This window comes from Pyrgilauda ruficollis, unplaced genomic scaffold (assembly GCF_017590135.1).
Source record: "Pyrgilauda ruficollis isolate IOZ18807 unplaced genomic scaffold, ASM1759013v1 scaffold3, whole genome shotgun sequence".
Lineage (NCBI taxonomy): Eukaryota > Metazoa > Chordata > Aves > Passeriformes > Passeridae > Pyrgilauda > Pyrgilauda ruficollis.
This window is the reverse complement of record NW_024524377.1, coordinates 1,755,579-1,783,105: the sequence shown is the minus strand read 5'-3', so window position 1 is coordinate 1,783,105 and position 27,527 is coordinate 1,755,579. Positions and strand designations below refer to the sequence as shown.

Sequence of the window (27,527 nt, the reverse complement as noted above, 5' to 3'; positions counted from 1 at the left end):
TGCACAGTCTGTTCCTGAGAGGTGAAGACACCTGCATGGAAAACCTCCAGCTGTGGAGGTCTGCCTGTGTGACTAGTTTTCCTGATTTTAAAAAAGATTGCCTTGTTCAGATTTATCTTTCCTGAAAACAGAAGAAAATAAAATTGCTTTTTCAAGCTGGAAGATCATACCTTAAAAACAAACAAACAAAAAAAACAAACAAACAAACAAACAACAAAAAAAAAAAAAAAACAAAAAAAATCCATATCTGCACAGCAAGAGGCAGCAGAAGAAGGTTTAATCCCTTCTGTGGAGCTTTAACTTTTCCTAAGGAATTGCACAACCCTTTACACTACAGCACTGAGCACAGCAGAAGCCCTATACTAGTGCTACCTTCCTTCCAAACTGTGACCTGCCAGTAATTTTCCTTCCCTAAAATTTCCCTCCTGTCATGACAGATAAAGTGGCAGGGTCTACCATCCCTAATTGCTGGCCCCAGCTCCTGCTGAATTCCAATACCATGCACAGTTTAGTTATGGACTTTAGGCTGCAATTCATAGCCAAACCATGGAGGAGATTTAATTCAATAGTGGCTGGGGTCACAGGAAGAGGGTGCCAAGAGTAGCAGACCCTGTAGTAAGATATCCTGAGAAAGACAGTCACTGGAGGCAGAGAATGTGCTGGATGCTTTTGTGGGAGCTCACAGGAGCCACAGGGGGACAATAATCAAAGCCCTCCAGGAAAGGTAATGCTTTAGAGAGGAAAATAGTGAAGGCTGGAGGGTGGGTTGGCAGCCTGGAAGGAGAAGTGTCTTGGATTTCAACCTCCCCACCTGAAAGCAAAAAAGTGGCTGGCACTGGCTCATGCTGGAGAAAAGGAGGCAAACTGCATTAAATGACACTGAAACCCTTTGCCTCCATTTATTAGCTCTTACTAGAGCTTAATAAACATAAAAGGCTGCATGATATTTCTGTGATATTTTTGTGCTGGGAGATGCTAAACAAACCAAGTCCAATTGATACAGGTGACTCTAGAAAACCATGTTCCTGGAAAATCCAGGATGAAAACATAATCCAGTGAAGTGCCCTTCAATGCCTTTTTCACAGTGATTTTCCTGACTTTACAAAGATAGCAAGGAGGGCCTGTCTTCTGGGCTGAAGGATGTTTCTGCACTAAAGCAGATCGTTGAGGGTGGTTCAGGAATGAAACTACCATCCCTTGCAGGTTCTTACACTGTGTGCTCATTGCTTGGCACAGAAAGATTTTCAATTGAGCTTTTTAAGCCCTTACTGTAATGCAAGAAGTCATTTATTTTATACCATGACACAGACCCTGCATTAAAACTATCACTGCCAGGAGTCCCTGCGAATGTAACTATTTTTATGGACCAAATGTTGTGGGTCAATGTTTTAACACGGGCTTGTTGTACAGTATATTGCTCAGTAAAGTGTCCCTCCACTGCAGGCGTTTAATAGTCTGTCTGTTGCGGAGCCCATTACCACAATTCTGCAGTCTTTCTTGGGTTTATTAAAGCCCAGAGAGTCAGAGATGCCCGTGGGTGGCACAGGGCACAGAGACTTTTCTAAAGTGACCTGCAAATCCTCCAGGTTTAAGGTGAAGAGTCCCAGCCCACGACAAGCGGCTGCAATCGCACAGGACCCCCTCTCAGGGAAAAACAGAAAAAAACTTCCACAATAGATTTATTTTTTTTTAACATAACTCTGGGCCCACTGTCCTAGATTTCCCTGGCAAGCAGTCAAAAAAAGGCTCTTCCCGTGCCTCCAGCCCAGGTGAATCCTCCCAGCCCAGCGCTGGGACGATGCTACACGAGGGGTCCTGTCCCCATCCCGATGCTTCCAGCCAGGCGTTCATTTTTGGCGAGCTGCCAGAGGAGGGTGCTCTGTTGTTAGAGGAAGACCTTCCAAATTGCAGAGGCTGACAGAGAGCAGAGGAGCAGGAATCCTCTCTACCTTACATCTCCCTTCAGGAAAGAGACACTCTGGTGCCTGCCTTTTTTTTTTTTTTCTTTCCTCCCCCTCCTTTTTTTGTCTCATTCTGTCACTCTCTGGTTCTTTTACAATAGCAACAACAATGATCTTGTCTAAATGATTTCACAGGCTATTATTCAGGCACTCAACTTTTAACATTTCAATTTTGTCATTTTGTTGCTACACAAAAGGTGCACTTCTCCAGTATAATGTTCTGAGAATTATGTCAATGAGCAGTAATGGCTTTTAACATTAACTTGATCATTAACAACTACATTATCTGTGGCATAATCAGCACCTCAGTCTATTGTGTCATATTACTGTACAGATTTTGGAAATGAAGGCCCAGTCTAAGCAAAAGTTCCCTGCATTAAGATGCGATTTTTCTTTTAACTGAAATGCTTTTAAAACACTTAATAATTTTTTGTGAATACTTTAAAATTGGGGTTTTGTCAGTTTGTTTTACATCTTGAAATGGGGGATATTTTTTTAAAAATTATTTTAAGAGCATCCAGGTTGGGATTTGAAGTAGGTCAACTAGGCAAGTCTATCTAAACCAGCACAAGCTGCAGACCAATTCCAGAAAGAGTATCTACTTGGAAAGTTGCTCATATCCAAAGCCTGCTCCATTTTTACATCAGTTTTACTCAATCTGTTCCATAAATTTACCAACAGAAGCTCTGCAGATGTTAATGCTTTTATATTGCTAGACAGAGGGTTGCCAGTTTTAATTTGCCCTTGCTAAGGAGTCAAAGGTAACTCAAGAGTTTCTAGTTCATTTTCCATGTTTCCTAAATAAAATTGCCCTATGATTCACCTCCACACATCCTTCTTGTTTGTTAACAAATCCCACTGCCTTTTGTTCATAAATTCATGTTCTTGGGCACAACCTTTCCTGGGAGGGAAGGATCAGCATCCTTAACTCCTCTTACATACTAAGGACCAGTGGTTTAACTGTCAGGAAAGCCTTTATCACTCCAGATGGAATAAATCTATTGATTTTAATTGAGCCGTGCTGATTTGCTCCGACCAAGCACCTGCCCAATTCCTGCATTTCTCCAGAATCTCCCATTAGGATCTCAGACATGATGGTTGTGACCTCTCATAAATCAGGATGTGGCGTGGCAACCCCCCCACACCTTACATTCCCCCCACCCACTCTTACATTCCCCCCTTCTTCCCAGACAGGAAAACAGCAAAGCCATGGGCAGGGAAGTGACCACCAAAAGGTCACAGGCAAGGCAGGGGCCAATCCAGGATCCAAAGTGAGTTCTCCTGGCTCTCACTTTATCCACTGGACCGTGTCTGTCCATGTGTTAAAAGATGAAGTGCCATGGATTCGTGGACATTACGTGCTCTGCTGCTTACACACCTCATCAGCTTTTATGGCCCTACTGGTCAGTGCTCCACCAGCCAGTGGTTACGCCAATGCTCTCGTGTCCTGGGGATGTTTCCATGCTATGCAGGTCTACCAAAGGCAAATAAAAGGGAAGGCAAATAGAAAAAAGGTGCTAAAACTTGAGGGAAGCTTCTAAAGCACCAATAGCCATGGAGGCTCTATGGAGTCACACACTAAGGGATGCTTTTTTAGGATGAACAGGTGTTCCCACATGGAAAAGGGTCTCCTGAAGTGAGAACAATCACGCAGAAGGCTCCCAGAGTGGGCAGAGAGTTGTTGAGTGCCCACTATGCAGTAAAAAAAGCCCAAAGCAGCTGCACTCTGCTGTGATGGCAGAGGACCCTTTATCTGCCATTTTCCACTTGACGTGTCCTGATACACCCTAAACACACAAACAATGGAAACATCAGGTCACAGCCACCCCCAAAAGTGGGGAAACCTGCAGCTTTGAAGAGGATGGGTGTTTTGTGGCTGCATTACAGTCTAACGCAGCCAGGAGCTGAATAGCAATGAAAATAATCATTTAGCTCTATGTGTAAATAATTTCATTCTAGTAACAGTTACAATCGTAACAATAATGAAAACAATCACAGAGACTCAGAGAAGCATTAGAAAGATGCCACATTTAATTTACAGAGTTAGTTAAGCTAAGTCTTACATGAAAGAAATATTTTTAATATAGTAATTAGATATTTGTTGGAAATTCTTGCCTTATTCTTCAACCAGTTTTACACTGTGGTTATTTTTAGATGTTACTGTGGTTCCCAGTGTTCATACACCCCTGGCTATGGGCTTAAAGATGTGCTTGGGCTGCTTCAGTGCTACAGAACCAGCAGCAATGCCACTGCTCACCAATGGGAGAGAGGGATGTGGACACACTGCTGTGTCCCCAGGGAGCAACAAGGAATTCAGGTTCAATTTTCAGGCTGAAAAAGTCTTCTTTAGAAACTGAAACCTCTGGGCATCTAGTGAGTGTGATCCAAGCAGAGCTCCTTGCGTTTTAGGACAATTTAAATGAAAAATTAAAACCAGATAAAATCTTTCTTGGAACTTTGTGGACAAGCATGAGTAGGCACAAAGTCAGTTTTAAAGAAGATGGAGGCACATGGGTGCCTGGACAGCTTTTCACAGTTGTGCCACTGGGATGTGGTTACACATCTCCACTTGGGAGAAGGCTCAGGTAGATTAAATTTAAGGCCACATGCCTTGGGTATTTCACCTTTAAAAGTCCATTCACTCCAGAAATAAAGCCTTTGTTTTGCACACTCACAATGCCATGTATTTCTTGATAATTTTTTTCAGTAATTCCATTATCGCAAATGACAGGACTGTCAAATACCCCAGGACTAGGAAATCACAGTCCAACAAGCAGCAGATGTCCTTTTGGCGGTTTTAAATAACATTCATTCATTTTTCAAATACCACAACACGAATTACCTACAACTTATCCACAGCAAAACCCAACACAAAGCTTGTAAAACGCACCACCCTACCTTATTCACTGCTTCATCTAATTTTAGTCCAGGGACTATCTCAAGAAATGAGACGGAAAACCTAAGAGGTTTCACACAAGCTGTTTGTGTTTAAGGACAGAAGTATAAGCTCGAATGCAACATAATTATGATGTCATTGAACACAGCAAAAGCTGCAGGGACACACTGTGTTTTCATCACAGCACTACTACTGCAGGCACATTTGAAACACTACAACATCTTCAGACTATAATTATAACTGTTGTTTCTGTGGTTTCAAAGATAATAGAACTTGTTCATAACATTTACACAATGCCAATGTGCTGCATGCAAAATACAGACCCAGTGTCACAGGCAAAATATTCCCACCAAGATACCTGCAGACCAGCAGGTTATGATTTAGTGTCACTGTCAGCAGGAAATAAAAATGCAACACTAGATACAATGCCCAAATCATTCCACCTAAGATAAACCAAATTAGACTTGCCTGGTTAATGGAAGGACAGACTCAGCTCTTGAGAAACAGCCAATTCAAAGGCCATCGTGGCTTGCACATCCTCAGCAGCATTCCCCAACGGAGAGACATCATGGAAGATGAAAAAAAATCCAGCAGCAAAGACAACTGACAGTGGTGGGGGGAAGTGGAGAGGAAAAAAACAACTTACCAGTGCCCAAGCTCCCCACCCTCCTCCCAGCCCATCTGAGGTGTTAGTGGTGTGGTGCCTCCTCACCCCAGCACAGGGAGCTCACAGCTGTGCCTCCCCCCAAGTGTTGCAGATGGGGTTTCCAGGAGGTCCTTCCAGTCAGGAATCACCTACAGCTGCTGTACAGAAAAGGAGAGAGTGGATCTCACATAGTTAATGGATAAGTTCGCTCATCTTCACCACCTTGCTGTTCAGCTTCACCCACAGAGGTGCAAAGAGAGGCAGATGTGGCATTTGGCAAGCTGTCAAGGCACATCTTTCTTTTTAAAAGTAAGGTGCATTTCCCTGGCTGCTCTCAGCCCAGTCCTTCTGTCTGTAACAGCTCTGCTGTCAGCACTGAGGATGCCCTTTTCAAATATGGGCAAGGAAGAGCTGGGGGATATAGGGGGAAAAGAGCCATTTTCTCCAAGAGCAACCCAAAATGGAGACCTGCACTTTCCACCTCACTCTTTTGCTGAGAGCTGCCCTCAATCCTTGCAGACAATTCCTCATGGAGGTGTTCTGACACCAGACACCAGACAGGCCAAATTCACCTCCCTGGACTTACCAGCCATGGGTGCAGCCATCCTGCCACATGGAGGGTCTCATGCTGCACCCGTAATATGACACAGGGTCCAGATGCCACCACCCTGACATCAATCATAGGCACAACACATAAACTTTCAGTTTTACCAGCGGTGTCATTTTTATTGTTTCATCCATCACACTGCACTCCTCACTCCGCAGGCAGTCTCTCCCTCTAAGTATTTCTTGGAGTTGTGGAGCCTGAGGACAGAATTGAAGCTTTGGAAGTATCATAAAGGTTATTCCCATTGACACCCACCACAATCTTATTGTCTCTCTAGCTAAATAGTAAGGGTCACTTGGAAAGTTAATGGTGATGCTGCTACCAAGAGTCTTGTGATGCCTGCACTTCCTGTCAGAAAAACACTCAAAGTGAATCTGAAATCAAAGTAGACAAAGCTAAAGTTCTGCTTATGAATGTCCCACCCAGCCATGGCAGTGTTGTCTCCTTTGATTTCAAATTCACTTTGAAACTCTCCAAACAGGAGGCACAGCTCTACCTTGGGAGCAGAAGATGCAAAGTGGGAACTCCACCCTATTACTTCTCACGTAGCTGGTGCTAACAGGCTTAACAAAAACCATAATAAGCCCCTAATGCCAATTCCAAAAGGGAATTATCTACTCACATTATCCTTTGGTGCTTGTGCTTGCCGGCATGGGCATACAGGGTTTTTTATTATTCCAGAAACCACCAAGCACAAACGGAGCAGCTCGTTCCAGCTGAACCGGGACTTTCTGCATGAGATTTTGGAAAGTAGTTTCCTTCTTGGAGCTGAGATGGGATTTTTCTGGCTTATGCAAAGTGGGAAATTGTCCACAGTCTTTAACTTCCACTCCTAGCATATTTTCACTCAGTAATTTGCAAGCAAAACAGTCCAGAAAATGCTTGGTCAGAGCAACAAGTTTTTATAGCCACTTTATTTGAAAGAGCAGAATATTTTTGGTAATGTAGTTGGAATGACAGCTTCCTAATTTTTCAATACAACATTTTCTGCTTTTGCACACATTTATACCTTTGGATCTAGAGACAAAATTGAGTAGCAACTGCACCATGAGTGGTTTGAATCCACAGTCAGGGGGAACAACCTTCCTCTCTCCAGAGCATGGGGGAAACAATAGACTCACTGGAATGATAAGAGAGAACATTTTTCATGGGGACTCAAGCTCCCAGAGCAAGCCAATTCCTGCCTTCACAGTGCTACTTCTTTCCTGATGACACTTAGCTGGGAGCTGGGAAGGGCAAAGCTGGCAGACTGGAAGATTGCCTAATGTGCTGTGACTGACATGTAATCGAATATTCAACCACTGGTCCTCATGTCGGTGGTAAAGTGAATATGACACCCTTCAGCTTAGTTGTGATCACGCCTCGTTCTTCTGCAAACAGTTTCATAAAGGTGCAGCCTGGCTCCTTGATGAGGCGGATGTGTGAGATGGGAGAGCAGTCACGGAGGTCACCTGCTGCTGGGAACGTGCCGAGGACCTGCCAGGGACTGACCTTTAAATGCCAACCGCATCCCCGCCGCGCCCCCGCGCCTCGCGCCGAGGTGGGACCGCCACACGCTTTGTTTTCACAGCCACCATCGTGCTCGATGACCTGGACAAGCCACCTGTTCAACATCAGAGGGGTCTTTATCTCTCAGAACCTTTTTGGATCTGTCTGTGCCAAGGAAAAAAAAAAAAAAACCCAGAAAAAAAAAAAAACCAAAAAAAACCAGACACGCACACACTTAAAAAGAAAAGAAAAAAAAAGAACATTTGGGGGTGAGAAACCCCAAGGGAAGGAACTCAGATGTTCGGGTCAGGCCTTAGAAAAGGTATCAATTCTTCTTTCCACTTAGCACAGCCTGCTGCCTGCCCAGGCTCTTTGTCTCTGCCCTCTTCCCAGTACAGAAAGCATTTCCCTTTTAAATGACATCTGAGCGCTGACATGCTGGAGGCACCCATCCTGCATCATCTCTGGCAGATGGTGCAGCTGGCCACGATTTTCGGGATTGCTTAAATAAAACCACAGTGCCATATCAAGAAATGTAGAGAAAACGCTCAACAGTGCTTAAGATGTTTAAACATCACAAACTGTCTAAGACTTCAGCTCGCTGCACTGCGCATTTTTGGTGATGTAACTGTTCTTATTGATGGCAACAGTGAAATCTCCATCATGACTCACTTCATTTTCTTTCTGGGAGGCAGAGGCAAATCCTAGGATATTCCTGCTCTGACCCAATATTAGATTCTTTAACCTTGCTATGCTAGGAAGAAGTTTGGACAGCTGTAACAACACAAGTCAAACGCTTGAGGTTTTTGGAGAAGGGAGCTCTACTGCTGCCAGCATCAGATCTGGGATGCCCTGATGCCATCAGACAAGAAGCTGACCCACTCCCACAGCCCACAGAGCCAGAAGCACCTCTGCATGGCTTTCAGACATCCAAGCAGCTTTAGTGTAAGCAGCAATGCTCAAGCCAACATAAATGCTGTTTTTCCTTCTCCCCTATGGTTTCGCTTGCCTTGAGCTAATTAGCCTGATGGCCATTTCCCTGCCCCCCAGAGATACCACGTTTAGTGGTATATGTATTTTGGGAAAAAAGCCTTTTAAGTGAAAATTGTCATTGTTGTATCCAGGAATCATGTAGTTCTTTTTATCTCTACAATAAGTCTTCATCTTTTCTGCTAGTGATTAAAAAGGTGGGATACTGGAAAATAGTAATGTTAGGAAATTTTTAGTCATAACTAAATGAAATCTGGTGTTGTGAAAGTGAAAAAAGAGATTCCAACTTAGCAGGGCTCCTTCAAAAGTTTTATCCCAAAATATGTGAGATAACCTTGCAGCATTTGTGAAGTTACCACAAGAGAGCCATTACCTGTAGGGGTCAAAGTAGTCCTCTCCCATTTGCATTGGGGTAAAGCTACTGAATCCAGTGATACCTGTGAATCTGCCTAAAACATTCTGCCTTCCCCAACAAGAGAGGCTCTTGGGACGCCACTAACATTCCTGAAACAAATGAAGGGGGCTTGGTTTCTTTCTCCAAACCCTCCTCAGCGTTATCTTGCCTCAGAAAAGAGTGCCTGTCATGGCAAAGCGGAGCAGCTTGCAAAGATACTCAGAAAGTTCAACATGAAGCCAATCCCTGAGAAGCTGAGACGAATTCCTGTGTAGCTGCAGGCAGGTGTTTATTTACTGTGCATATCGACTGGCAAACCTCAAGAGATTTCAGAACACCTGGGGGCATCACCCCAGCATCCTCCTCATAGTGTCTTCGATCACAGTCCCCAAACTAGCTGGGAAGGCAGCAGGGAAAGGGCAGGGAGAGCACTCCAGAGCTCCCCTCACACCTCTCCATGAGGGCAGAGCCGTGAGCAGGGGCAGCTGGCTGCCCACCACGGGGAGCAGCACGCGGCTCCACCGCGCGCAGGCACCTCCGGCCGCAGATGTCGGCTTTTACTGCTCAGGTCTCCCGTATCACTGGGCCACCTGTACAGCACACTTAACACACAGCAGTTATTCTCTTGCTGTTTGTGCTGAAATAATCTTGGCAGGAAGAGGCAGTTAAACCCAGGCATAATTTTTTACACCGTGTGTAATGCAAAAATCACCTCTTTGGACAAGTAATACGCTCTCGTTGCCTTCTTGGTGGTGGAATATGGTATTTCTTGTCCCATCAGAAATTGGCCAGAATTGGTATTTAATATCTGAATGTCTCCATTCCAGGCCCAGATTGCAATTCCTGAAAAAAAAGGAAGGGAACTTTTACAAACTGTGGATTTTAGATGTGGGATACTGTTGGCCCTTTCTCAAATGCCAAGATGGTGAAAGGCAGCCCCTTCACAGAGTTAGGTTTGAATGGAGGCCTCAGATTCAAACACAGATCCAGGATTTGAATGTGGCTTTTGGATTTAATCCCATTCCCAGCCATATCCATTTGATGTAGCAGAACAGGCTATCACACTGGTTGAAAAAGCACTTGGAGCATCTATTGCCTTTTATTTTCAAGTGAATTTCAAATTTTCTTTGCTCAAACTTAGAGAGAGGTGACATGACTGAATGTTAGAAGAACATCATTTGCTGCTGCTGCCGCTGCTGTTGAGGATATACAGTAGGTTTTTTCCCTCTGTTTGCTTTAAAAATTAGGTTGCTAATGATAATGTTCCTCTCATAGATGATCTTGTACTTTTTAATGATACCCATAGTTTTCCTCCACATAAATGACTAAATCCTCACAGAAATCTCTGTCTTGATTAGCACTCCTGCTAGTAAAATTTCACATACTAAATCAGTACCAGCTGTAGCAAGAAAGAATGAAAAAGGCAAGTGTAAATGTTCCATATGCCCTACCAAATTGGCATCTGTGTCAGTAACCCTGTGTTTTTTTAAACAATTGTATACATACATTCTCAGAAGTGTTTTGCTCACAGGATTCTGCAAGCAAAATTTCCTCTGTTGGTACATCACTGAAATGTCACATCTAAAAAAACCCCAGCAAGGAGCTTTGCTGCCTCTCCTCCCTACACCCAACCCCGGCGCGCAATTCGATGAGTTACCCTGAGTTTGCCACACCTTTGTTTTGTCGCCTGCTCCCCGTAACCTGACTCTGGGACACTCCTGCAGAGCTGCTCCACATTTAGCACTCAGTTATTAGCAGCACCACCGAAAGCCAAAGCTGCTACGGAGCTGTCATTATTTCCAAGCTGAATTCAGGAATAAGGACTCGGGTTCCAGCTCGGCTGCTGGGGAATGCTGCTCCGATGAGCCAGCAGCTCGTCTTTCGCGTGACTCATGAGTGATGATGATGCAGGAGGGAGCTCGTCCCGGGGACAGCCCAGAGCTCTGACCCAGAATGGGCAGTGACTCAGCTCCATCCTGCAAAATCACGGTTTGGGTGCAGGGTAGGTGATAGCTGCTGCCTCTTGGACAGGCCTGACACTTGTGAACTGGCTGAGCAGCACCTGCTCCATCGCTCTGCTGTGCAGCAGGAAAAAGCCTGGAATACAATGCAATACATATCAGCACAATACAGCTGCAAAATAACCAACTACGACCTCAGCAAAAACACTTTCAAGTCAACTTATGCCTATCCCACCACTGGAATTCAATCAGTATGGCAGAATGGACTTCCAATATTAAACAAACACCAACTAGGGCTCCAAATGGGTAGCAAATGCCTCAGCCTCCTGTGGAAAGGTGATATGGAGCCAGACTGTCCGCTGGTGTAAGCCAACCTCACTTCACTGGACTTGGGTGGAGCTGTGCTGATCAACACCAGCTGACTGCCTGATCCACTGCAAACACCAAAGCCAGCCATCATCTTTCCCTTTACATTCTTTTGTATGGGATGATACAAAGTAAACAGAAAAAACTAAGTAGTTAAGGGCATTGATAGGATGCTTCTGAGAATAATAAAATATTTATTGCATTTCCAAAAGTCAGGAAGACCCCCTTTCCTCACACTCTTGGCCATGACAAAGTGGTGACACTTGTTCTGATTTTTTTCCGGTGCAATGTGGAGTGTATATTTGCACATCATGTCATGCCTGTCCATGGTAATCAGAAGCCATTATTTCCAAAAGCTCAAAATTCCCTCCTGGACTCTGGTATGCCAAGTTTTACTTCACAGTCATTTCTTTTCTTTCCTTTTTTTTTTTTCATGGTTGATTTATAATTGCTGCAAACAGAAGTTTATAATGGAAATGCTGACAAAACCATAACTACAGTGTCACGTTAACACTACCATTGCTGCCTCTTTGTCAGACTTTCCTTTAACCCAATGAGCCAAGACTTGGATCAAGTAGCAACAAAAGCCCAGAACACACAGGGCATAGGAGACAGAGTGGAGAAGTGGAGACAAAACTCCTGGAATAAAATCCTTGCCTCAGTGAAATCAAAGGGATTTTATCCTTGGTGTCTAGTCTCACTTCTGCCAGACACATGCTGTACGATTTGGACAAATTTATCCTCTGCAAAATGGACAGGAAAATATGTTCTGCACTTACCTTACAAGTGTTGTAGCATGATTAGCAAATTATGCTCTTAAAGGAAGCAGGGGAAGGCTGAGGATAAATATAAACACTAACTACATATTTACAAAAAAAAAAAAAAAAAAAGGCAAATATTATTCTAGGAATCCTCTATGCATGGAAGGTGGTGGGATTTCTACTGCTCTGCCTGCATGTATTTACACAGAGACATCAATATAACATTTCCCTGCAACACCCTCATTATTTGGGTCTTCTCTCATGTTTGTGATTTTCAATTTTATTCCTGGCTTAGGTCTCATTCCTGACATTTTTATGTAGGTTTTTTTATGCAATAATATACATACATTAGATGGTGTTGAAACCATCAACCCGAATTACTATTTTTAGCACAGTGCAGAGGATGGGACAGAGACATAAGTGACAATTAAAGAGAATATATTCAGAGCTGTCATCAGCAAATATTTTTTTTTCTCTTGCCAGGAATCCTGGGTGCGTAGAAGGGCCTCCTAGGCGAAGTTTTTAAGGCAAAACATTCAGGTCATTCAAAAAAAACCCCAAACAAACCCACAAGTAAGTGACATCACCAGGAGGCTGGGCTGCTCTAAGGTTCCCAATCGTCGACTTTGCGAGAAAACTCTTTTTGCTCCCTCAAACTGATGATCTGCCTCTCTGCTTCTGTACTACCCATGCACAGTGCCTGCAGATGTATATAATTTACAGAGCTTTCCTCATCAAGGGGATTAGGCAGCCCTCTTTCAATATGTATAAGAAGTACAAACACACACTTACCCACTATGTTTTACGCCTGCCTGCAACAAACAGCTGAACAGATTGTGATGAAATTCAGACATTGACAATCTGACAAAAAACTTCTTTTTTCCCTTAAAATCTGGCTTCCAGAAGTTTTGCAAATCTAAATATTTTATTTGAATACCGCAAGGGCCCCAATCTTATGGAAAGCCTACGAAGCAAACATGGAGATACGTGTAGTTAAGGAGGGGGGAAAAAAAAAATAGCACAGACACATACACAAAACACATCTATTTGGTGCAACTTGCCAATTTTCACAATGGCTCGGGTGCGTTTTCTCTGCCTGGCTCCTGAGACTGTAACTAGACTCCTCTAATAAGCACTTTTTGCCCACCAGAGTGTCAACGGTGCTTTAACAGTAGTTTCAGTGTCAAATTGCCCTTTCCTCAGCAGGGATTGTTAAGCCTTTCTGTATTATACTTCCAAGACTCTCACGAGCTGGAGTTGGGAGATATAATATTTTCTTTGAAGTTTGCATTTCACAACACACTGGGATGCAAACAAGCTCCAGTTTCTCAGTAGTCAAACAATTCTGGCACACAGGGACTAGGACTAAATATTGTACCAAATTTTCTAATTACTTCTTTGTGATATTTACTACACGATGTTAGGTGAAAGCAGATCCTAATCAATATAAACCCCCTTGTCTAAACAGGACATCTGGGCTTTGAAATATTCTGTTTGTTGTCTAGAAATTACCCTGTAGCAAGCCACTGTAATGATATAATATCTTAGTCATGGAAAACTTTGGAGTATTTCTGATAAACTTATCATAAACAGATGAGTGCTTTCTCTCTTTCAGTATTAAGGTGATGTAAAAAGTGAAGATAAAAGTCAGCTGTATGCATAAAATCATAGAGGCTTTTGCCAACAAAATGCTGTGTTTACAAGTTTAAAAGATCCAAAGTCTGAAAAGGCAAAAAATTAGGATTCTTAAAGTAACACTAACTCAGCCACATGGCACATCCTGGCAAGCACATTTAGCAAAATAAACATTAGCATATTCATATACACATTTCTAGAGCAACGTATTTTTAATGTGGCCAAACTAATTCAACAATGGGAATCTCAACTTTTCTCATTTTAAGGCCAGATTCTCAGCTGGCAGAGACATATTATTTCAACAAACCGACATCACCGGCAGCAGCGAAGCAGCAGAGCCGCCTCCTTCCGAGCAGGCAAGTGCCAGAGTCTGCTGCACTTAGGATGACAAGTCTCTCTTTCTGACTTCATTATCAATATTCATACAACAAGACAGACAGATGTGACTAAGAATCAGCTCCTCAGACAGAATCCTGAGCCTTCCACCACAAAAGCATTCACGAGAGTCACTTTTCCGCCTGTGTTTTGTCACGTAAGGGAATCAGGAGGAATCCAGCCCCCCTGGCAGAAGGATTTCACAGCACAAGACAGGGGCAGTTGTAACTCTTTGGCCCTGAATTTTGGATGTCACTGATTTTCACTGATTCTCTTGGCTTTATCTGACAATTCCTTGATTTGTTCTTCTGACAGCAACAAACTGCACTGGAGGGGAGCACCTCCCCACTCATCACAGACATGTCAGCGCAGGATCCATTCCCACACCCAAGCCTTCCCACAGAGAAAGTTTTGTGTGCCGAGGACATTCTCTGCGGATAACGAGGCAGATCCGGGCTCCCAGAGCAGCTGCCTTTGCAAAGCTGGCTTATCCCATCACCCCCGAGTTGCCCTTGGTGGAGAGGATCTCTGGATGGCGCTGGGCCAGCTGCACCAGCCCTTCTGCCATCCCAACCTCCCAGCACATCCATCACACCAGGGCTCCGCAGCCTGGGATAAGGGGATCTAAAAATGACACAAAGCCCCCTTTGCCCCACCTTAGTATGACCTATGCTAAATCCAGCTTGGCTGGGGCTGAGGATCAAGGCCCTTAGACACTCTTAACTTAATGCTCCAGGTAGGAATGTAACTCCCCCCCATCAGCCCCTGTTTATTTTTATTTTTCGAGTGCTCAAGGTCCTGCTCAGGACTACAGCCCCGCTGAGTGGCACGCTCCGTAAATATGGAAAAACCACAAAATTCTCAGTTTAAAGAAAGGTTACATGAAGAGAAGGCAGCAAGAGGCAATTGCATGCAAGTTGTTTGTATATACTATGTGTACATAGTTTGTTGTTTGATATTTTTTTGCCAAGGATCTTGAACCTCACCCAGCTGGACTTGGAGGCATCCGGAGCGAGTTGGTTAATTGCTAACAGCCTTCATAGAGACACACAGGGAATTAATCCTCAGATCACCTCTTTTCCCCTTAGCAACTCACAAAAAAAAAAAAAAAAAAAAAAAAAAAGAGAAAGCTTAGCAGTCCGTTCTATTTCCAACAGTAAATGTTACCATTTCAGAGTTAGATATGGAAGAAAAAAAATAAAACTGGAAAGCACTTCACACCTTTGAGCTCTGTAGCCTGTTAACAAACCGGAGAGATATTGGCAAAGAGGTTCAAAAGTTAGTAGGGGCGACAGACAGAAGAACAGACAGTGCAATTGCTTCATTTCCATAAGTGCTCATGCCAAAAAAAAAAAAAATCAGATCTGATTAATAATTTAAAAACAAACAAACAAAAACCCCCATTATTTTGAGAATCAAGAATAAGCCTGACTGGAAAGTTCAGAAAGCCCTGGACATATAAAAACAAAAGGTTATAGGGCAAATCCTGACTTTGAGAGTTTTTTAAGCCTTTGCACATGAGTTGGATGGCTCCCATCCCAGAGGGACACCCACTCTCCCCTGGGACCCTCAGCCAGGAGCACCCAGGCCACAGGGTAGGAATGGCCCCCCAAGAGCCCTGGGCCATGCTCCCAGAGACACCCCCAAGCTCTGAAGATCTAAAGATCCCCTGAATAATCCTATTCAGGGACAAGAATTATAACCATGAAGGACAAAAATTGAGGGAAATGGGATCCTTCCTCAGGCCCCTGGCAGACACGGAGAGGACAATGGGGAAATAAGAGCTAGCACAAAAGTTTCCTCCAGTACGTCTTCAGCCACTGCGGTTTCAGATGAGAATTTCCAGAGGCAGGAACTAAAAGAATATTGTGATTTTCTTTGGGGGATTAATCACTTAGCCGCTTGTTACCTTTTGTTAGAGGCATGACACCCCATAACCTTGCTGCACAAGGCACCAGATGTCCATTTAAATGTCAGTTTTGAACGAAAAATGTTTGTTTTCCCATTTGAGTCCACAAGTTATTTTCTTTCTGCTAAAACCCCCATGAATTTTAAGGCGAGCAGACACCAAAACGTGCTAGAAATGATACAGACGGGTGCTGAGTTCTCTGGGTGAAAATAAATAAATAAATAAAGGCAGTTCTTCCTCCTGCTTGCATTTGCTGGGGACGCGTATCCCCTTACAAATAAAAAAAGTATTAAGAACATGTTATGAAAAATAACAAAGAATAGCAGAGAAATCTAAAAGTGAGTGGCACTTCAGATGGAGTTTAGCAAATTAAGTCATTGACCTGAAGAGGAGATTAATACCAAACAAGGTGCCCCTTCTTCTGAAGTAATGAATATTCTTCAAACAGCAAGGGAGCACTGACTGCTGTTTGATGCTGATGACATTGAAAATTTAGGAGAACAGAAATTCCATCATTTTTCATTTGTATGCAAATGCGCCTGTTCCAGAAATTAACCCCTGAACCCCATGTCAGTTTTCATCTGGAGGAATTCTCTTCGCTCGCATCACACAGCGCAGCCTTGCTGCTATCCTGGGGTCACTGGGGCTTCCCCACACACAACAACACAAAACCCTAAAACAAAACAACCAACCAAAAAAAAAAAAAAAAAAAAAAAAAAAAAAACCCCAAAAAAAAAAAAAAAAAGGGAAAAAAAAGCCCCCCAAAAAAAAACAAAAAAGGGAAGAAAGTAGGGTGGGGGAAATTGGCCAAATCATGCCAGGCTTTGTTTCCCCCCATTAATGGGGTATAAAGGAGCAATAGAAGCCAAGCCTGTTGTAAAATGCACATCTCTAATGCCTGGCTCTGGGTCCTGGCATCATTGTCATGCAAAAGGCAGCTCTACCTCTTTAGGCAGAGCAGCACCCACTAATCACTTCCACTGGTGTTAAGGTGAACCTTGGGCCAATATACAACCCGTATTACTCTTCCTTTCAGCTCGGGCTTCCACTGTTAAAAAGTTCCTTTGTCACTTAGCACCTTAGACAAATGCGACTATCTGCATCTGAAGGGGAAAGAGATGATGGAGGTTTTTTAATTGATGTGGATTTAATTATGCTAATTTAGACAGCTGTAAAGCCTTTTCAGTAGAGCTGCATAATGGGACCAGCAAATACAGGTGTCCTTCACTGCAGGCGCTTAATGTTTAACCTCAGTCGTTTTGTAAGGAAGGGAAAATGCAAAGTAATGGTTAACCAGCAGAAAGCTCTATTTCTTGAGGACCTAAAGAGGACTCTTCACTTTGATTCTCCCTGCAATCCCATTGAGGGCCGCAGAAATCCGCACACGCTGAGCAGAGCACAAATACTTTTCATTGCAGTGATGAAGATGAGGCTGAGGCAGAAACAAGAGGGTTCCGGTCTGCCACAGACTTCAGCATCCTGCACATCCTGTCCTTTGCTTAATTTAGGCCATCTCTGAATAAATGCATAATTTAAGACAGCCCTTTCTTGTCCTCTTTTTTAGTCTTTTGTATCTGACCACCTACAGCACCAGCAACGATTAAAAACAGTAAGCAAGGTATTTTCTTCTTGATGTCTTATCCAGACCCCTCTGAGGCTGCTATGCCTCCACCTTTCCCAATATTCCTTATCCCACACCCTACATTCTTTCTCTAGGCTGGGGCTAACACCTCCAGGGACCATTTGGAGATTCATTTCCCAGGTTTGGCTGGGAGTTTGGCCAGTTTGGCTCCCCAGGGTGGTCATGCACCATGGAACATCAGCGCTACTGCCAGGGAAGAGCATAAATCCTTGGCCAAAGGTGAGGAAGAGACCACTGAGCTTTTTTAATATAGAATGAATCACAGCCCAGATGTGCCTGTGGGTGTTGGAACCAGATGATCTCTAAGGTCCCTTCCAACCCAAACCTTTCTATGATTTTATGATTCTGTGATTCTTTGACTGCCAGAGGCAGCCTCAGTGATCAGGTATCATGTGTCCCCTTGAGGCTCTCCTGTTCAGTAGCACTGTCTTATTTGTATGACCACTACTTTTTTTTTTATTATTTTTAATAGAAATTGTTATTTATTAAGCACTTATTAGAGTAGGAAAGAAACCTTTGGAATACAAGTTCTGGTAGACTTCACTGAAGCAATTTCAGGTGTTACTAGCTGATTTACACGTCACTCATCGCTGGCACAGCAAGCAGAGTCTGCTCAGGAAGGTGGACTTTGGGCTGTGCTTTCCCTCCAGAACATCTCTTTTTCAAAGGAGTGCTGCCAGACCAGTAAATATGCTGGAAATATGTATTACACCATCAGATGGAGTTGAGAAGGCAGGAGAGAGAAGATTAAATCCAGGTATACAAAACTACCCACAGCTACATCTTCTTTAGGTATCCTGAGGCTAAAGAGACAAGAAGTGCTCTCCCAGCACAAGATGCACAGCGTAGTCCCACTGGGAGCTGCTCTGCCTGTCTGTGTCTGTCTCCATCACGGTGGCACCTGGGCACTGCACTCTCTCTAATCATTGCTAAAGTGCAGTAGAAATAGGCTTTTATCCCATTTTACATCGCACTTCTATGATTTGTCCAAGGTCACTGAAAGCAGAGACAGAATTTCAGATTTTTACTTTTTTTCCCATTGTTTGATGTCCCATTGCAACCCCCTCTTTCCCCACCTTTGGCATTTCACGCCCTGTCTGCATTTCACCTTCTCAGCTCCAGGCCCTGACTATGGCAATCCTCGCCATTTTGGCAAGAATTTCTCCTCTGGAAAATGCTAACAACGGCCACGGAGGGGTTAGCAAAGTCCTGTACTTCAACCAAATTTCCCAGCCTCTAAGTCTGCAAATTCTGCTGCCTGGATACAAATAATTCTCCCCAAACACTAAGTCCCCTCATCCCCTCAGCTCCTCCTTGGGAACACCAAGTGCAGAGTGCTCCACAGCCATTATATTCACATGCATACATTATGTAAGAGCTCGAGGGTGACAGCCTCAGCCATCCTTCCCTTCACCTCCTCCTGTGGTCCAAAGCTGGACTCAGCACCTCTGGGCTGGGCTCTCACGGCAGCTTGAAGGGCCAAACACCAGTTAATCTGGGAGATATTCCTTCCCAACAACCACACCTGGCTTCCTGGCCCACTTGCCCCGAATCCTCCTCGGTTGTTCTGGCAGCTGGGACACCGGGGCTGGGCTGAGCTTTCCTCTTGGCTGCCCTGAGTCCTTTGGTGCCATTTTCCTCGACTCACCCTTGGTTATGGTGAATGGTCTCCGTTACGTTTTCAAATAACCTGATATCCACACGAAAGGCTTTGGGGTAGGCTTTATTTCAAGTGTTATCCATTCTTATATTTGCCCGGTGCACAAATGTAAGAATTGGTCCTAGAGCCAACCAAATCCTGGTGCTTAGCCCAGCAGCAGATCGAATTTCTTCTGCATACCCAGGATGAAAATGCACAGGCTCTCTACCAGGGACAGCCAAGATACAACATACCAATGTGAGCACTCTGTTCTGTATTTTAACAGATTTTAGGAATTTGTGGGAATTCTCTTTAACACTTGGGAGGAAAAGATCTGAAGAAACGCTCTAACAAAAAAATATACAAATGGGTGCTTTGATAACTATAAAGTCGCTTTCTTGGATCGAGAGCCCACATTAGGAACCAAATAAAATATTTAAAGGCAAAAATCCTGCAAAGTTTCCTCCCACAAAAGGGAAAATATGGTCTATGCTATACCAGACCTTCCTTTTGCAAAATCTGTTTAGGAGTTGCCATGAAACAAGCAGGATCCAACAAAGAGCTTGACAATTTCTGTTAAAGTTGCATTTATACATATTTCTAGGAATGGTTGGTTTGATTTTTCTTTAAAACCAAGAGTCAGGTTGCATTTCAGACCACATATAAATATAATTTTGCTCTCACATAATACTTTTGTATCTGGTGTAATTCCATTTACTGCAGTGGTGTTACCTTTCAGTTACCCTAATGGGAACAAGAGCAGAATTACACTGATAAAAAAAGCTGATCACAGAAAGAAACACAGAAAGAAAAAACACAGGAATAAATACTTCCTCTGACTTATTTAATATATTTGTTTGTCCAAATTATAGCAAAGATATTTATTTCAACGAATATTGTTTGATCAGCAAGAGTAAACACTGATATGTCTTAAACTCCAACACGCAGTTTTTACAATTCATCAAACAACACCTAAGATTGTTTAGCTGGTCAACTAAAAGAAACAACAAAAGGTTCCAGGTCATATAATTATACCCTTCTGTTTCCCAACTTTCTTAGAAATCTCTGCCTAAAAATAATCCCAGCATCCGGATGCCTTGCAGAATTGGCTTATTTTAAAACATATAAAAACTCTTATTGCAGCCTTAGCCATTTTAAGGTCTGGGTGCTGACACAGTAACAGTGCTTAGCACTACTATATACCGCTTTCCATCTCCAAAGCACTTTACAAACATTAGCTAATTAATCCTCACAACACCCCTGTGAGGTATGTAGGTAAGTATTGTCATCCAATTAGGTAAGTATTAAGCACTGTTATCCCACCAGATAAGTATTAAGGTCTCCCATTTTACTGGGGATCCTGAGGACAACAGGTTAAGTTGCTTACCAAAGGTCACAGAGGGAGCTGGTAGAACAAAACCTGGGATGCTTTGGTTTCTTGGGGGCTATTCAGGAATCCGGGGCTGCTTCCTCCACAAAGGCATCCCTCACCATCCACATGGAAATTAGGGTTTTCTATACCCTCCAAGACACAGAGTGATGGGTACAGCATGGTGGAAAAGATGTGCTGGAGGAACACAGCTTCTCCCTCTTTGGGGTGGGCAAGGATGATGTAGCCCAGCAAAGTTGTCAGGAAGTTTTTAAGAATAAGGGTTTTGGATCAGGGCATCATCCTGTGGGCTCACACAGACATCCATCCAAAAGTATCGCCAGGCCTTGCCAATCAAAAGCTCCTTCTTCCCCTCTCAATTTGCCTTTCTTTCCCACTATTCTATAAAGATGAACTAATATTAAAGACTCACATCCGTGCTACAGAGATATAAACCTTTCCATTGTGGTTTGCATCTTCTGAACATAAAAAGAAGTCCAATTTGAAGCCCCAGCTCAGAGGCTTCCAGGTTTGTCAGGGAGGCTTGAATCCCCAAAAACACTTGGTGGGACAAATCCCTTTTCAGAGGATCTAGAGAACAGGACCAGCCCAGCACGCTTTGGGTTTAATCAAGTCTCAACAGATGTCAAGCTGGTGAAATAACATCATCTGTCCCCCAGAGACAATGCCAGCGTTCACATCTGCTTCCAATTTCACTTCACTGCTGGAGAAAAAGTGAAAGCTCCTACTGTAACTCCACTTGGAGCTGCAGCTGAAAGTAAAAAGAGTCATGAACAAAAGTCTAAATTGGACTTGGTGATATTGGACATATTTTCCAACCTAAATGATTCCCTCACTGACTTGGAGCCTGATGGGTTTTGTGAAGTCATTGTACTCTAGACCAGTGTGAGAAGGCCCCAGAAGAGGAAAACCCACCCTGAGTGAGCCTGCAGAAGGTGCAATCCCAGGGAGAGCACATTTCAGGGTCTGCCCAAGGACCCATCACTTGTGATGGACAGTCAGGACTGCCCTCTGCTTAGCAATTTGGCACTTGACTCATGCAACGTCATCCAGCTTTTCTTCTGGATGCAAGGGACCAGCACAGAGATGCTTCAGCTCAAGCTGGAGCTGAGGCAAATCCCAAGTGTTAAAAAAAAAAAAAACCAAAAACCAAAACAAACAAAAAAAAAAAAAAAAAAAAAAACCAAAAAAAAACAAAGAAAAAAAAAAAGACCTTGACTAGATTTCAACTGTGCTGATTTATGTTTTCAAGTGGAAGGCGGTTTTAGCTGAAGTAAACTACACAGTTTTTAGAACATTCAAAATTCATGGCAGTTTGATCCCACAGGTCGTCAAACAAACACAAATGATTTGCCAGGAGTCCCTACAAACTGAAATAACCAAACCACACATGGTCCAGGAAAAGTCTTGAACCAATTCTAAGGCAGGGAAAAATAAGGATTAAAATGGAGAATTTTTATTTTATTCATCTACACAAAAAGCATCTCCAGTGCAATGCACATCCAGATCAACTGCACACAAAGAAGGAGCACAAATACATAACATCTTGAAACTCAAAACTCCTCCAACCCACAAACCAATGTGAAATAGACAAATGAAAATAAGAGTCATGAAAACATAAGGTACATTTAGAATCTCTTACACTCTGTGGAGTGGTTTTATTTTAACATAGGGCTGAAATAGAAAAAGGAATTAATCTGAGAAAGCTAACCCAAAATGCAGGTAACAGACATATCATGTGTGGTACAGTCATGAGAAAGAAAACAGACAACCAAAACTGTGACAAGAATGTGCTTAGTTCTATTCTTTCAAGCTTGGTCTGCCAACATTTTTTTCCTTTTTTGTTGTTTTTCTTTTTTTTTTTTTTTTTCCTGTGTACCTATCACCAGTGCCTGCCAAAAGACTTTTCATGGATTTCTGCAATTCCATTTCCCTCCAAATGGAGGAAATGATATTTCTCCACAACCACACGACCCAGCTGTAGGTTTTACACCACGATTTGTAGCTGTAAACTAACACAGTGACACGCCACCCCCCTGCCTAAACAACCAAGACCAAACCAGTTGCAAAATTTCAGTGTGGGTTATGCAAAATGAAAGGATTAAAAAATGAAAAGAGCATTCACTTCATGTTGCTCCTTTAAAACATTATCACATAGCTCCTTTTTTTTTTCCCCTAACCTGACCTTTTTTTTCCCAACGGTTTATCTATAACTTAATATAACTAATTCTTTTGAAATAATGTTCACAGTTAGCATAATTGGTGTTATATAGTTCTAATGTACATTACAGAATATTCTGTCACTAGACACTAAATTGAAATTTTAAAGAAAATGATAGAAATAGCTGTAAGGGAAAAAGTACCCTTTTAAATCTAATTTGCTATGCACCGCAGTAGGGTAATGGATGCAATGAAAGTTCCTTTATTGAGTTCCCATGTCCAAAAGGTATTTAGGTAGCAAAGGATGTTAAGCAGACCCCCTGTGCTCCTCCTTTAAGTAAAGATAGCAGGAAATAAGGTATATAGGTTTGTGTCCTCCTGATTTTTATTTCCTCAGGAGTACAACTTATGCAAAGGGCACCTTAGGCTACTTGGAGGATCACAAAGGGTGCCCCCGACCCCCTCGCTGTCTGCATGAATAGAAGCATCTAAAGGATGGCTGAAGCCATACAGCGAGTTAAATCCTTCAGGTGGGTCTTTTCAAATTCCAATAGTGAGGAGTTACTGGAGAATTGGTAAGGATTTCACTAGGCCCCAGCAGGTTTGAGATCAAAAGCCCTGGTTAAATAAAAGCCTGTTGGGAAATCTTAAAACCTCTTTGTAATGTAACTTTAAAAAGTTAATACAAAGAGCCCTTAGACTGAAGCCTGTAACAGCATGAACAAAGAGTATATCAAAACTGATTCCATTAAGGGAAGGCAGACAAATAAATTCATTTAATTTAAAGAGAAATCAGATATATTACTCTGCTAAAAACTAAAAAGCATATCAGGAAATAAAAGCCAAACAGATTTTGCAATACACATGCACATAGAGCTGTGAATAATAGCGATAGATATATATAAAATCTATTTATAAATATCTCTCAGAACAGAGAACAGAACATTATACACACACATATATGTTTAAGTATCAATTTATCCAATATGTGCATGTGTGTGTGTGTGTATAATTCTAATATATACATATTTTTATCATTTATGAGGCCTCACGCTGGGCTCTCAAATCTGCAGTTAGATACATCTATGTAAGTATCCAGAAAAACACAGCTGAAAGAGCCCCTACATTCAAACTGACACAAGACATTTTTCAACCCAATTAATTAAAAAAGATGGGTGCTCATCAGTCAGCTGGCACGGGATTTTTCTCCATCATCTTGCCAAAATGTCACAGTGTTAGTTGCGCAGCATGTTGGAAACAGAAAATCTGGGACTGGGATTTCGATATCATTTATTAGCTGACCTCTTTCTGAGCAGCTCTTACACTTTTAACTCGTTGGGGGTCCTGCACCAGAGCCAGGAGGGCAGGGAAGGGAAGATGGAGAATGCCATGGAACCATTTATGTTGGGAAAGCCCTGTCGGATCATCCTCTCAGCGAGATGCTCGGAGATCTCGTGTTGGACACGCACACTGGGGATTGGGCAGCATTTGCTCAGAGCAAGCTGTGTCCTGAGCATCCTACGAGCAGGGGAGGACTGTGTCCCTGGGGGACACGGCTGGGGGTCCCTCACTTCACCCAGGGTGGGATCATTTGGGTGCTGGATGCTCTGGACCCATGGGAGGAAAGGTCCCCTTGTCCCACAGCTCACTGTCCTCACATTCACTGAGAATTTTGCTCCCTCTACCCTCCAGGAAAGGAAAGGAGGGGATGAATTTTGCTGGCCTGTGAGGCTTTTTGTTATTATCAGAGGGGAGATGTGGCCATCTCCTTAGCTAGGAAGCACATTTCACTGTTTGAAAAATAATATTTCTCTCACAACTCCAGGGTTGCGCTGGAGGAGGGAGATGGATGTGTGGTACAGCTGAGGGTGAATGCCTGCAAAAAGTCATGCTCTGTGGGATTTTTTTTTTAATTTCCTTTTATAAAAAACATTTCCTTTTACAGAAATATATAAAAAATACTTTAAAAAAAACCCTTTATAACTAAATTCTGACATTTTCGTTCAGCAGCATTCATTTAGGTTGCATATAATGAGGGAATGGGAACCACCCTCATTCTCTAAACCCATGAAACACTGCCCCTACAGCAGAAACAAATCATTCTGTCCCTCTACACTTTAATAACATTTTTTCTGGAGATAAGAAATCAGCAACATGTTTCACATATGGTGCCTTTCATCCCAGCAAGCAGCAATGGTTTCACAACCTACACTACTGGCAATTATTTTATTTTATTTTATTTTATTTTATTTTATTTTATTTTATTTTATTTTATTTTGTTAAAACCCTTAAAATGCACATCAAATCAAGGCCTCTTAACTATAGGTATGGCTATCATTTTAGCAATGGCATTCCTGGTGATTTTGGGTGAGTTCCACCAAATGAGTGCAGGGACCACTATTTATCAACAGACCATTGCTCTGTGCACCAAATCACTGTGGTGGCTGCCAAAGAACTGCTCTTTGCATTAAAAGCCACAGAAAAAATGGCAAAATGAAGGATTTCAGACGGAGATAAGACTGCAAGAAAAACCCAGGTGAAAGATATTGGTGCTCGGGAACCTCGGTCTCAGTGCTGTAACTCACATTCTTGCCCTAGCAACAAGTATCTAATAATCACAGGAGATAACTGTCACTTTTGACCCTTTGTTGGAGAGAAAATCTCTCTGAAAACACCGTATCTAATAATATCAAAGGTTGTGGTGGCTTCTGCATGGCTGGCAATTTTTAGACCAGTAGAGGATGAGTTTTTCTGGTTCAAACAGGAATTAATTGCGGGAAGTCATATGGCTTGTGTTATACACGTGACACCAGATGATCCAAATAGTCCTTTCTTGGCCTTATAATCTACAAATAACCTTGTGGAGGTACTGCTCTCCTGTGGATTAGTGGCAAACCAATGCTCCTCTTGCTTGGATGAGTTTTCTGATCTAAATACCACCCAGACCTGCGTGGCCTACAGGATTTGACTGGATCACGGTCTCAGACGGAGCCGTTGCCAATTAATGCCAGACATGAGATAAACCAGGGTAGGACACGCTCCACTTCAGGTGCTGTGTGATCCTGGAGTGTCATTAGCAAGCCAGCTCTGGAGCAAAACAATTTTGCTATAAAGACACTTGTAAATATTGTTTTACCCTTGCTATCTTTGCATTACCTTGCACCATAAGGCCCAGGTTGTCAGACACTGTGGGGCTCTTTGGCTCTGAATTAATCAGCTTCATCTGCAAGAGCAGGGTATCATTGTGGCCAGTTTATAATCCATAAAAAGAATAAGATTCCGGAATGATTTGTGTAACAGGACAACCCATTGCTATATGGAAAACAGAGCATATGGGGCCTGGTCTATCTTGCTTGGATTATGAGGCGAGGAAATACCTGGCTGAGCAGAGCTCAGGAATTATCAGGTGGATGATATTACAGGAACAATCTGGGTCTTTATTTATTCACTTTACATGGACGCCTCCGAGTTCAGGTTGTTGGAGTTACATAATGCTGAGCTTCCTCCTGACCATGCCTGACTGCTCCCACTGATCCATCAGTGCAGTTTTGCTGGGAAATCTGTGCCAGGGAAAGCCAGGCTGCACTCCCCAAACCCAAGATGAGCTCAAACTCAGTCACCACCCCGAAGTCAATCAGAAATATCTCTTAAATGCAGCTATCCTTGTTCCTGTCTCTGTCTCTCATCAGGCCTTGCTTTACCCTCGAGGATAATTTTTGATGTAGAAGGAAATATGCCATTTATTAAGCCAAGAACCACTTCCTTTAGGAAAAAACTTCAAAGCATGCCAGCCCCACCCTGGGTCCTGTTGACCAGGTGAATTCAACTCCACACAGCATTCAAAAAGAAGAGAGTGATAAAAGATCATGAAAATGAAATAAAAAATAAAGATGCCATGAAAGGGAAACAAAAACCTCAACAGGTCTGTGTGGAATTTCAGCAGCACTTTATTTATTAATGCATATGAAGCTACCACTGTATTCCAGCTCCCAAAGACAGATCTGTAAGGAATAGGCCACATGCTGATTGACAGCAGCCATAATTCCATACAATGAGACTGTATTAAATTGTTTGATGTGATATGATACTCATCACTTGTAACTGATCAAACACACTGCTGCATCAAACAGTATTACAATACAATCAGGCTGGATATGGTTCCTGCCAAGGCTGTTCATCACATTGCACACTTCTGCATTAAACATATCTATTAATAGCATTGACAAACTACTCCTATCCAAGTTTTTTTTTTTTTCCTCCCCAAGAATTGCAGGACATGGAATGTGCAAAGAAATCCACAGATAATGCTTTACAGTTTGAGGGAGCACTTCCGTTGGCTGAATGTTCCAACATGAAAGGCTTTCCCAGTTTGGGAATTTTGTAAGATAATGCCAAAAGTTGCAAAATTCTGCCCCCAAAACAAAGACCTGACATTACTGCTTCACTTTTTCTTAATTTTGTTTTTTTTGTCTGATTTTTTTTTCTTTCTCTCCTATATGCAAACAAATTGAAAGATTGACTCATTTTTGACCAAGATTTTACTTTTGCTGTTCCAGTCCCCAGGAGAGCTGCTATCTTGAAGGAGGGGGTTGTGTTTGCTAACACTGACCCTTCTAGAGGAGGGAGACATAAAAAAAGCAGCAAATTCCTTGTCACCACTGCTCCTGCTGCAGACAGTGAGGGTGACACTCTGCAGCCCACAGGGGA

The 27,527-nt window shown here is 42.8% G+C and overlaps 1 protein-coding gene across 2 annotated transcripts in view; it reads right to left on the bottom strand.

The window, feature by feature from the left end:
• Positions 1-7,009: 7,009 nt before the first annotated feature.
• Positions 7,010-27,527, bottom strand: part of GTDC1 (glycosyltransferase like domain containing 1) — a 197,797-nt gene continuing 177,279 nt past the window's right edge. The window contains exons 8-9 of one of the 2 annotated variants that reach the window (XM_041473204.1): positions 9,695-9,825; positions 7,010-7,713 (exon numbers count right to left, since the gene is read on the bottom strand). In XM_041473204.1, coding sequence (XP_041329138.1) covers positions 7,604-7,713; positions 9,695-9,825 — 241 coding nt within the window. In that variant the 3' untranslated portion in view covers positions 7,010-7,603. Of the gene's footprint in view, positions 7,714-9,652; positions 9,826-27,527 lie in introns of those variants that run through there. The other variant, XM_041473196.1, reaches the window with a different exon arrangement.